This window comes from Peromyscus maniculatus, chromosome 2 (assembly GCF_049852395.1).
Source record: "Peromyscus maniculatus bairdii isolate BWxNUB_F1_BW_parent chromosome 2, HU_Pman_BW_mat_3.1, whole genome shotgun sequence".
Taxonomy (NCBI): domain Eukaryota; kingdom Metazoa; phylum Chordata; class Mammalia; order Rodentia; family Cricetidae; genus Peromyscus; species Peromyscus maniculatus.
The window spans coordinates 65201460-65214014 of NC_134853.1; the positions used below are offsets into that span (position 1 = coordinate 65201460).

Genomic DNA, 12555 nt, shown 5'->3' on the forward strand with positions numbered 1-12555 from the left:
TGTGTGTGTGTGTGTGTGTGTGTGTGTGTGTGTGTGTGTGTGTTTTCGAGACAGGGTTTCTCTGTGTAGCTTTGTGCCTTTCCTGGATCTCGCTCTGTAGACCAGGCTGGCCTGGAACTCACAAAGATCCACCTGCCTCTGCCTCCTGAGTGCTGGGATTAAAGGCGTGCGCCACCACTGCCCGGCCTCTGAAGTATTTGTAACCCTCAGCAAGAAAGACAGGAATGCCATTTGAAGATATAATATTTAAAAAGAAAGGGCAAGCCTTTCCTCACAGTACTTGAGGAGCAGAGTTAGGCAGATCCCTGAGGTCAAGGCCAGCCTGGTCTACAGAGAGAGTTCTAGGAACCTTGTCTTTAAAAGCAAAAAAAAAAAAAAAAAAAAGCCATATTAACTGGAAATGTTAAACATTAGCCTTTATTGAAAATAGCTAGAACCGGGTATGGTTGCATAAGCCTTTAATCCCAGCACTAGGGAGATAAGGGGAATCTGTGAATTCAAGGCTACATATCTAGTTCCTGGTCTACAGAGAGACCCTGTCTGGAGGGGGAGAGGGAGGAGGCAACCATGGCTTGAGATGTCTAGTCAAGGAGGGGAAATGGTCCAAGTGAAAAGAACATATTGCAGAGTAAGATGTATAGTAAATGAGCAGAAAGAAATGCCTTCTCAGCGAGCATAGCTGTCTGCCACGGCGTTTGACATTTTAAGGGTATAGGTCACTCTAATCACCTGTGCTTGTGCCAGCAAAGACCAACAGAAAAAGACTACAAGAATCAGAAACCAAGAGAACCCAAAGGGGAGTGTGACCGCCAAAAGCAGGAAAGGAGTCCAATGTAAGAACCAGAAATGCCCGTTGGATTTGGCAGTCAGCCCGGTGACCTTAAAAAGAACAAATTCAGTAGCTTGTTAAGGGCAAAGCATCTTGTGGCAGGTTGAGAAAGGGGAGTAAGGAAAACCTTCCAGCACTTCATCCATCCTGATGCACTGAGTGGCTGTGTGTTCTCTTGGCCGGCAGTTCTGAAAAGTATAAAAGGGAAACTTTTCAACCCCCTCCAAGTGCTATGAGTTATTGGTAAACAAAGTACTACTCAGTGCTGCAGTTCATGCACATGCGCGTTGTGTGGATGAGAACTGCTCGGAACAGACAGAGGTGATCCGGCCTTCCACACAGTATAAGCTTGTGTAAGAAAGAGTCGGTTCATTGCTTCTGCACTCGGGGAGTCGTGGCTCCCTGGACTGAAAGACTCGGGAGCCGTGCGGTCATATGGACATTTCTGCAGGATCAAACTGTTTTCTGTCAAAATGGAAGTCCTTCCACTTTGAGTGCCGGTTCTGGGCTCCACTTGCAATATCTTCCACCACAAAACTTTCAATTTTTATGACTGGAATCTCGAACGTCTTGTATCTCACGTGGATCCCCCAGTCGTGGCGGCAGTTCTGAATGGCACAGAATATTTTTGCTTTCTTCTCGAAACTATCGTAGGTCTTTGGTTTCGGGTGTGGCTTAGACACAAAGCGTTCCTTAAAAGCTTCTCCAAGCACGGTGTAATGGGATTGCTGAGAGGAAGAGATGGAACGTAAAAGAATGTTAAAAGCAGTCCGAAGCGACTTAAAAACTACTCAGCAGTCAAGGAGGAAGAGGGAGTGGCATCACCTTTATTTTACAGGTGGCAAAAGAAGGGACTAGAGACAGAGGCTCCTGCAGGCCAGAGGAGAATCCATTTACTGGGCTTTAAGCATGGGTGGGAGGAGGTGTAAGTGAGGTGGTACTGAGCACCCCCAGAAGAGGGAGAAACCCAGCTCTCTAACTCAGAAACAAAGGGGTAGTTGTTGAACACATGCAAAGTGCACGTTTACCAGAGGCCAGAAAGGCACAAACCAAAGCATGGGGATGACCACCCACGGGTCAGTGTGTGTGAAGAGGCTCAGGAGCTGGACTGTCCCCAGGTCCTACCTATAGTTGACGAAGAGTGTACCCTACAGAAACAAGTGTGGGCCCAGCATCCAGTTCTCCAGGGAAATTGTCTAAAGGGGCCACTGTGAACTAGAAGCCTTTGAAATCGGAACTGAAAGTGCCTTTTACATCTAAAGAATCAGATTCAGAAAATGGATGTCACTGGTAGTATGCTTCTTGTTCAAATGGTCCCATATAACCCATCCCTAGCTAGTCCAGCCATTCACCACCCTCCATTGGTAGCAAGAATTCGTCTCTGGAGGTTTTACCGACCTTTAATTAAAAGCTTTAAGGGGGCCAGACGTGGTGGCACACACCTTTAAGTCCCAGCACTTGGGAGGCAGAGATAAATGGATCGCTGTGAGTTCAAGGCCAGCCTGGTCTACAGAGTGAGTTCCAGAACAGCCAGGGCAACACAGGAAAAACCCTGTCTTGAAAAACAGGCAAAAAGGAGGGAAAAAAAAGTTCTCTGTCCAAAAACGAATTTTAGAAAACACAATAGGAATAAAGAATGTCTTTATCAGAATATGACATTTTTAGATACTTAGCCTTTAGTCTCTGTCTTTCTTGACAAAGATGGACCCCCCTCCATTGGTGGTCATGACACAGGTGTTGCTGTGTATGTTGTTTGCAGCCATAAGGAAAGCATCTTTATAATTGTGTGTTCAGATTACTTCCCACTGTACCATTAGTTTGCTGGCAGGTTTCACTGTACCATGTGTGCTTCAAAACTGCAGCCTCAGCGTTTCCTTGGTATAGTTGTTGACACACAGTAAAGGTGCAAAAATGGCTGGGGAGATTCTTGACTGCCTTAAACCAAGTCCCAAGGCCCACATTTATATTCATCCACACATTTGATAAAACTAAGCAATCAACACCAGTATGCTTCTTTCAATTACAGATTTTTATGCCTAATCCTTTATTTGTCCCAGGAGCTAATCAAGGACACAACACTGCATCTAGCATAACCTTCATTTCCTTTCTTTTTTTGGAGGGGGGGCGGGGGTCGGGGGGAGGTTGGTTGGTTGGTTTTTTGAGACAGGGTTTCTCTGTGTTGCTCTGGCTGTCCTGGAACTCACTTTGTAGACCAGGCTGGCCTTGAACACTCAAAGATCCACTTGCCTCTGCCTCCCAAGTACTGGGATTAAAGGCGTGCACCACCATGGCCCGGCATAGCATTCATTTTCTACAGCTGCATAAAAGAACTTTTGGAAAAAGTGGTGGTGTGTGCCTGTAGTCCCTGCACTGGGGAGGCCGAGACACAGAAGCTTGACAAGTTGAAGCCAGCCTGGTCTACATAGTGAGACTATCTTTCAAAAGAACTTTATTTTTTATCTAATTGACACACAATTGTTTGTATTTGTGGTGTGCCGTATGATAATCTAAGAAAAGAACGATGATCTCATCAGAGTAATTAGCATTCCCTTCTGCCTGAACAGTTTCCATCTCTTCATGCTAGGAAGCTTTGAATTTCCCTCGTCTAATTTGTTATAAGAATTGTAGTGAATTGGAAACAAAGCAGTACTTGTGGAACCCTAACCCTTACCATCCTGACTGTTTGGGGCCGCTGTAATCAGACCTCCCTCTACTCCCCGGCCTCTACCTCCACTGTTCTAGTTTGTGCTTCTGTAACATCAGCTTTCCTGGCTCCCACACAGAAGCAAGACTTTATTTCTCACTACAAGGACCATGGCCAACAGTGACAACAGAAGCACTAGCGTCCTTCTACAAACATTGCTCCAGGAGATGATAAGCTTTGACTGGCACTAAGGACGGCCAGGCTGCTCACCTCGACCACTCGGATGTCAGCTGTGTAGCATGCAAAGGTCTTGCACTTCCCACACAGCAGTTTCTTATTTTCTTTATCGGGGACAGGTGGTGGTTTGTGTTGACTATCTCTGATGAATTTTTCATCCAACTGTATATGGCGAACCTACATTCCAAAAGAAAAGTCTCTTGAGTGACCACAACTAGCACACGAAGATAAATGCACATGGTTGACCACAACACCCACACCCACATACACACACCCACTCGAATATAATTTCCAATGCGCATACAGTGCCTAGTTGTATGGTTTTGTTTGTGAAAGTCAGTCTCATAATTCCTTTGCTTCTCTTAACTCTTTAGTAGCCAGTGTTTAACTACATCTTCCATTAATCTTTCAGTGACTTTCACAGACAAACCTGTCAAACAGTCACATGAACCATGCTTTCTACTCTAGTGGTTTGCAAAACTTTAGAAAACCTTCACAAATAGACCTATCATGTGGATGCTTCAGGCATAAGCCAAAGGAATGGATCAAGAGGAGAAATAGCCCTCTATCTGAAACCTCTCCTCGAGCCCAAAAACATATTGCTGAATTCCAGTACGGTGTAATGGCTGCATGGTGCAGCTGTATTCTAACTCAGAATGCAGACTCTGGCGTACAGAAAGAACTGGGCATAATGAGAAAGCAAGTGAAAGATTATCAGGAGTGAGGAGAGGGCAGAGCAGCCAGAAACACTGGGGTCCTGGGAATAATGTGGTGGGTTCCCTGGATTTCCTGTTCACCTGATATGTGCAGACTTGAAGCTGAAGCAGCTGAGATCAGACATGTCAGAGGTAGAAACAAAGTCCCAAGAAAAGCCTGACATCCCTCAGCAAAGGACCAGAAAAGAGCAGCCTTGCAGACAAAATCTTTAGAGCCTACCGTTGAGACAATATAACTTCTTTGCTCCCTGGGTAGAGAGGGCACTGTGGCCCAACCCCTCCCTACTGTGCCAGCACCAAGGGGGAACTAAGATTTCTACTTTACAAAGATATAATTAAGCCCCAGTTATCAGGATGGAGCCAGGGTCTTCAGCCTGTTGACAGGACTCATAAACCCCACTCTCCCACCCCACTTACCCACAGTCGAGTAAGACCCTATGAGGAGACAATTCCCCGCCTCCTCCCCTTGCTCCTCTCAGAGGCTGGACATCTGCTTCCACAAATGGTGACAAAGCAGTGGCCCTACCTCCTAACCAGAGCTGAGCCAGAAGCCAGCCAACACAGAAGACTACAAAGGTTCAGAGTGAAAATGTCTTAAGTTTCAAACGCCTCTTTTCGTATCATGAAACAGGAAGAGCTCACACTGAATGAAAAAGTAACAATCAATAATGCCAAGGCTGAAATAATAAGATTTGTGTGGTAAGGAATTTCACAGCCAGGATGAAATGCTTCAGTGAACAATCACAGACATTTGATTATGGAAAAATATACAAGTTCGTTACAACCCAAACTTAAAGCTCAACAGAAGGGCTAGACTAGAGGGGACCAAGGAGCAATTTTGAACTAAAAACTGAAATAAATGTTAGAGAGATGGCTCAGCAGTTAATAACAAGCACTGGCTGCTCTTCCAGAGGCCCTGGGTCAGTTCCCAGCATCCACCTAGCAACTGACAACTCTATAACTTCAGTTCCAGGAGATCTGACACCCTTTTCTGGCTTCCTTAAGCACCAGGGAATGAGTACTTGGTGCACAGACTTAAATGCTGTAAACACATGCATACACACACACACACACACACACACACACACACCATATATATATATATATATATATATATATATATATATATATATATATATATATATATATATACATATATATAGTATTTCTAAAACTAGAACAAACAAAATTACCCCAATCAAACAACACAAAGAAAATAAACCAAACAAACAAAAAAACAGACTCTTTGGGACATACGGCTACTGAAGAATTTTTTTACATTTAACACTTAATGCCATTAGAGTCCAGAAATGAAGTAGCAGGATTTGGAAAGCCAGATATCATGGCTGAACAATTCTGAAATGTGACGAGCAATAAGATCATAGATGCACAAAGCCAAATGAGCCCCAAACAGGATAAAGTAAAGACATTCACTCCAAGGTGCATATAATAAACTTCTGGAAACACAAAATCTCAGAATAAAACAAAACAAACAAACAAACAAAAAACCAGCACTCTCTCTCCAAAGGAAAGTCTGAATGCCAGCAGGCAGTCCTTAGAAGCCACACAAGCCAGAAGGAAGTGGCATAGTTATTTCTCAAATGCTAAAAGAATTATCACTCTTGCCCATCAAACCTGCCTCTCCAAAATGAAGGGCTATTCTCAGAAGAAGGAAAACCAAGACTTTACCACCATCACACTTACAATGAATATAGGTTAAAAAATAATCAGTGCATGATATTCCCAGCCTCCAGTCTTCATGCTGTCACACCTGAGATTTTCTTATTTCCTCACTGTGTAGCCCTGGCTGGTCTGGATTTTGCTATGTAGACCAGGCTGGCCTCAAACTCAGAGATCTTCCTGCCTCTGAAGTTCTGGGATTTAAGGTATTTCCTACCATACCCAACCTCTTAGGTGTTTTTTTTTTTTTTTTTTAAGTTTTGTAAATAAAATGGAGAGAGAAGTGTGACTGGGTGTGGTATCACAAAGCATCTGGATCTGGAAGTGGGAAGATCAAAAGTTCAAAGTCATCCTTGGCTACATAGTGAGTTTAAAGCTACCTGGGCTAAGTGGTGCCTCTATCGGAAAAAAAAAAAAAGTGGACTGTCTTGGGTTTCTGTTGCTGTGAAGAGACACCATGCCCACAGCAACTCTTATAAATGAAAACATAGAAGTGGGGTAGCTCACTTAAAATTTCAGAGGTTCAGTCCATTATCATCATGGTGGGGAGCATCGTGGTATGCAGGCAGACATGGTGCTGGAGAGGTAGCTTAGAGTCCTACATCTTGCAGGCAACAGGAAGTTGACTGAGACACTGGGTGGTATCCTGGGCATAGGAAACCTCAAAACCTGCCTTCATAGTAACACACTTCCTTCAACAAGGCTATACCTACTTCAACCAGGCTACACCTCCTAATAGTGCCATTCTCTATGAGCTTATGGGGGCCAGTTACATTCAAACTACCACATTGGGGTTATGTTCCTGTCTTCAAAAAAAGTTTTCACTATTGTGAAAGAGTTATATGACATGTACTTATTCTTTGCTATAAATTAACTTTGGATAAATTTCTAGAAAAAAATTTAGGATTACATGATTTACACATTCCTTTATAGGCAATTTTTTGTCTTGTTTTTTGAGATACAGTTTCTCTGTGTAACAGCCCTAGCTGTCCTGGAACTCCCTTTGTAGACCAGGCTGGCCTCAAACACACAGAGATCTGCCTGCCTCTACCTTCCAAGTGCTGGGATTAAGGACATGCGCCACCACACCTGGCTCAATTTATGAGCAATTTTAATATTAACTTCCTTTTTTGTTGTTGTTTTATTTTCTTGAGACCGGGTCTCTGTAGATAGCCCTGGCTGGCCTGGAACTCACTATGTAGACCAAGCTAGCTTTGAACTCAGAGATCTCTCTGCCTCCCAAATGCTGAGATTTAAAGGTGTGCACCACCATGCCCAGATTTTTAACTTCATTTTTTTTAAGATACAGATGAAGGTGAATGGAGAGATGGCTCCGTGGTTAAGAGCACTAACTGTTCTTCCCAGGTTTGATTCCCGGCACCTACATTGAAGCTCATAACTCTATACAAGGCGATCTGACACACTATTCTGACCTCTGAGAGCACCAGGCATGAACAGAGTTCACAGACATGCACGTAGGCAAAACACCCATACATATGAAAAATAAAATGAAAGATTAAAAGGTTCAGATCTACTCACTTTCTCAGTTAGGCTAGAGCTTGGGGGAACATGACAGGAAAGAGTAAACATGAACCTTCCCTTAGACATCCCATGTCTTTCACTCACTTATATGTAATGGCTTTTTTCATGTACTGCTGGTAATTGCTCCAAATTCTAATGAGTTAAATGTGTTACTACTAGAGTTAAGACTTTAAGGCAGACAGCAGCAACTAGTAGAGATGTCGCCAAGGCCCTGCCTGACCCAATCCCACACCTGTGGTTGAAAAGAAACGGCTGCACACATAGGCAGAATCGGTTTCTTCCTTCTGTATTGTAGGTTCCAAGGATCAAACTCAGGCCATCAAGCTTGGTGACAAGCACCCTTATCCACTGAGTGTGATGGCTAAAGTTGTATTTTAAGTTTAAATGACTGTGCTTAAGAGAACAGTAAAACAGAAACGCCTCTCACCTGTGAGCCCCACCTGCCTAAGGACAGATAATGTCCTGGAATGCTGGGGGCTGTTGTTCATGTTAGATAACAAGGCACATGTTTTCACTTCCATAAACAAGCTTGGTTGCCCCAAATGCACAGGATGTGCTTGATCACACATAGTATGTAGGCAGGAAGTATATCAGGATGTATGCTTGGCCCTGACTAGACAAAGACAAGAAGTACGAAGCCTTATGGGTTTTGCCTGTATAAATTAGTGACTAATTTGCAGCCATTGTCTGTAAGTCCTGGGTATGGACCTGGCCACTGTCCATTGTCCTGGCCAGTATTTAATAAAGCTTGCATCAAATGTGGCTCAAAATTGTGGTAGTGGTCTGCTGTGGATATTGTTCTATATAAATAAAACACTGATGGCCAGTGACCAGGCAGGAAGTATAGGCGGGACAAGGAGAGAGGAGAATTGGGGAAACAGTAAGAAGGGGGGAGAGACACTGCAGCCACCGCCAGGACAAGCAACATGTAAAGACACCGGTAAGCCACCAGCCACGTGGCAAGGTATAGATTTATAAAAATGGGTTAATTTAAGATATAAGAACAGTTAGCAAGAAGCCTGCCACGGCCATACAGTTTATAAGTAATATAAGTGTCTGAGTGATTATTTTATACGTGGATTGTGGGACTGTGGGGCTTGGTGGAAGCCTGGAGAAAAGCCCTCCAACAACAGTGGTCTTATTCTCACCTGGTGGGATTAACAGGAGCCATCCTCTACCCCTCCTCCCACCCTCACAGGTAAGAAAGCAAACCCTGGCAGCAGCTGTGAGTGTCCACATCATCCTGGAAGTCCTTCATTCAAAAGTAACATTCATGACCTATCTTGTCCCCAAGAGGAAGGGAACACAGGCTTCTTCATTTAAATTTCAGATTACACTATATGGCCTTTATAACCAGAATGGCCCAATAATAATAATTCACCATCGTGAGTTAACTGAACTACCACCATGTCCTGACGCTTCCTTCCATCATGGATGTGAGTTCTGGGCTTCCCCTGGACTGTACATGTTAAGCTGCTACATGGTAACCAGAGAATTCCCCAGGGCACAACGCTCTAATGATGGTGGACCACACAACACGAACCCTCCTAGTGAACTGTGCTCAAGCCAGTTTTCAAGTTCAAACCCAGCCGCAGAACCCTCACTAAATATCACAAAGGGTTCCCACCCCAAGAACCATAATCTTTTTTCTTCTTTTATGGCATTTTCACACAGATGTCTCATGCCCCCTCCCCACACTGCGTTCCCCCTCCCCTCTGGCTGCCCCCCCATGTGTCCTCCCTTTCAAGTCACATGAATTCCATCACTTGAGAGGTAGAGACAGGAGGATGTGAAGTTCAAGATCACCCTCAGCTCCACAGCAAGTTCAAGTTCAAAGCCAGCCTAAACTACTTGGAATTCTCTTTAAAAAAAGCCCAGACACAGACATACACACACACACACACACACACACACACACACACACACACACACACACACACACACTCAGCACCAACCATGCTCATTTGTTATTTCTGGTCAGATTCCAAAAGAATAGCACAGAAAAAGACTTACCATCTTTTCAAATTTCGTTTCATCCCATGTCTGAAGTCTTGAGATGGACTCGTTCATTATTCTCTCCTTGAACATGTTCACCTTTTCTTTTTCTATCACGTCAGCATTGCTGGTCAGGAGGAAGCACTTGCTGTCTCTCGCCCTCCCTCTGCCTGTCAGAAAACGTTTTATTTGTACTTTGGATGTAAAACACTGACGTTATGTGAAAATAGATACAAAAAATGTGGGAAGTATTCCTAGAGTTTGACTTTGATTCATGGCATCCTGCTTTCTGGAGAAGCTGGCCTGAAGAGTGGCTCCAATGCAGGTTCCAGCCTGCATGGTAAACATACAGAGGAACCAGGATCCACCTGCAGCTCGTTTCCTTAGGCTCTCCAGTGATGCAATGTGATTCCACAGCCATCGTGTCAGAAACACTGACTTACAGATGAGCTAGCCTGAGCCCTCGGTCATGGCTCCATGAGCCCTCGGTCATGGCTCCATGAGCCCTCGGTCATGGCACCATGAACCCTCGGTCATGGCTCCATGAGCACTCCCACCTGAACCCTCATGCAATGGGGAGAGAGGGTTTCTCTCCCACACTCTCACCCTGGAGTGTGGGTGAGAACTTGTCAGTGCCATTACAGAGACAGGTATAACGAGGGTCATGGGCATTTGAACTAGAGATTATTCTGGGAGAACTAGGTTACATGCAATGGAGACAGAAAAGGACATAAAATACAAAGGGGCAGTATGTGAGACATTCAACAGGCTGTAAGCAGAGTCTGGTTGGCTGGACTGGCTAGTAAGCAGAGGAGGAGAATGAAAAGCAAATGGGAATAATGAGCGGCACACACACAGCCATGATTCAGGAAGGGTAAAATGGGGTTGGAGGGGCTGTTCCTGGGGAAACAAGGGAAGGGAGGGAGGAGTCTGGAATACAGGAGCTACTCACCACAACCATGAAAGGTCTACTCGCTGACGGGCAAAGCCTCAGGCTTAGTGGATATTATATTTTCGTAAATATGCCAGCGAACGCTGGGCATTAAGTGGCGCCATTGTGAAGAGACACAACGGAGTATTACGGGTAAAACTATACCCACCCAATCCTGACCAAGTAAGTCAGCTTTTAGACTAACAGCACCAGAGTCGAGTGTGCCATCAGTCACATAACACAGCTCAGTAAAGAAGGAAGGCCAAACGCCACAAGCCAGACAAAACGGGAGCCAGGGGGAATAACATCAGCGGCTCTCACCTCTGGTTTGGATCATTTTGATGACATTGCCCACATACTCATACAGGATGACCAGATTGCACTGAGCAATGTCAATGCCTTCATCAGCGACCGAGGTAGCAATCAGAATGTTGTTATCTCCACTGGCTCTGAATGCTTCCAGGGCACACTTCTGGGCTGGGAGTGTCATCCCTGTGTGGGATAAAGAGGTAGTACAACTCACTCATGAAAGAATTATACTCTTGGAAAACCAGCTACTAATTAGGAACCATTTAAAAGTGAAAAGTCATTTTTACCTTGAAAAACAAAAAAAAAAAAGCACACAGTACATCAGATTTCACCTAATTACTATTTTTCCATTTGGCAGATGAAGAAAGTAAGGCATAGAAGTTATAACATGTTTCACAGCCTAGGAACTAAAAATGCTACTGATAAGGGAATCTGAAAATGTTCAGACAGCAAACAACCTGAAGCTTTTCTTTTTTTTTTTTTTTTTTTTTTTTTTTTTTTTTTTTTTTTTTTTTTTTGTTTTTTTCGAGACAGGGTTTCTCTGCGTAGCTTTGCGCCTTTCCTGGAGCTCACTTGGTAGCCCAGGCTGGCCTCGAACTCACAGAGATCCGCCTGGCTCTGCCTCCCGAGTGCTGGGATTAAAGGCGTGCGCCACCACTGCCCGGCGCTTTTCTTTTTTTTTTAATTCACATTTTTTTTCTGGGTTAGCTATGAAACAAGAAGGAACTATCCAGGAAACAAAAATTGTCACCATCATCTTGGGCTATTTATTCATTCACCTAACGCTCAGTCAGCAATTATGGACTATAGTTGGTCAGGTAAGAATATGATGGCTAAAGATGACATTTTTATCTACAAGAATGATAAGCAGGAAGCCATGGCAGAGGAAGTGGGGTGAGAACCACAAAATGGAAATGTTGGGGGAGGTCAGCTCAGGTGTGAGGACAAGGATGGCTACTGGGTACAAGCAGGGCGCTGAGAAAGGTCTCAATACATGATGGAAAGATGGATGGATGCATCGATGGATGGACAGATAAATGTATCAATAGAAGGAAGGGAGGGAGGGAGAAAGGAAGACTGGCAGGATCCACACATGCATGGATGAACAGTGTCTATTTGTACGTCAGTTACAAAGTTTGAAAATCAAGTTGGATTCATGTTGGAGAGATGGCGAAGAACTTTGAGATCCAATCCCATTAAGATAGTATTAGACTTGAAACCATACTTTCAAAACTCGAGTCCACTCTACATTTATGAGATCTGGAAATTCCATGTGGGAAAAGTAGCAGAACAATGAGTGAGGCACAGGAGAACAGGGGTGGAGGCAGGAAGAACAGGGTGACGACATGTCATACGGCGGAGATATTCTGGGAGCTGGGCCAAAGCTGTGATGAGGACGAGCAACACAGGATTCTTCCAGGTAACGATGACCTCCCACCCTGTGACCACACTAGTTAGAGTTCAGGGTTGCCTAGACCGTTTTTAAACTATAAACTATGCAGTAGTAGGCAGAACAAAATCTACCCTGCAAAGAATAACAATATAATAGATGCAGAGTATTTTCATTTCCAGAATTTGAAGAGAGGCATGAGCTAGGAGTGCTGAAAAGCAACTCCGGCTTTGTCTGCAGGACACAAAAGGAGGCAGTTTCCCGCAGGGAACCAGACCAGTG

The 12555-nt window shown here is 44.3% G+C and overlaps 1 protein-coding gene across 3 annotated transcripts in view; it reads right to left on the reverse strand.

Annotated features, from left to right (window-relative positions):
- Rigi (RNA sensor RIG-I) overlaps window positions 1–12555 on the reverse strand; it is a 55806-nt gene continuing 43251 nt past the window's right edge. For 2 of the 3 annotated variants that reach the window (XM_076563468.1, XM_006975324.4), the window contains 4 exons: window positions 10896–11066; window positions 9662–9813; window positions 3744–3887; window positions 1–1557 (listed from right to left, as the gene is read on the reverse strand). In XM_076563468.1, coding sequence (XP_076419583.1) covers window positions 1261–1557; window positions 3744–3887; window positions 9662–9813; window positions 10896–11066 — 764 coding nt within the window. In that variant the 3' untranslated portion in view covers window positions 1–1260. Of the gene's footprint in view, window positions 1558–1591; window positions 2765–3743; window positions 3888–9661; window positions 9814–10895; window positions 11067–12555 lie in introns of those variants that run through there. The other variant, XM_076563469.1, reaches the window with a different exon arrangement.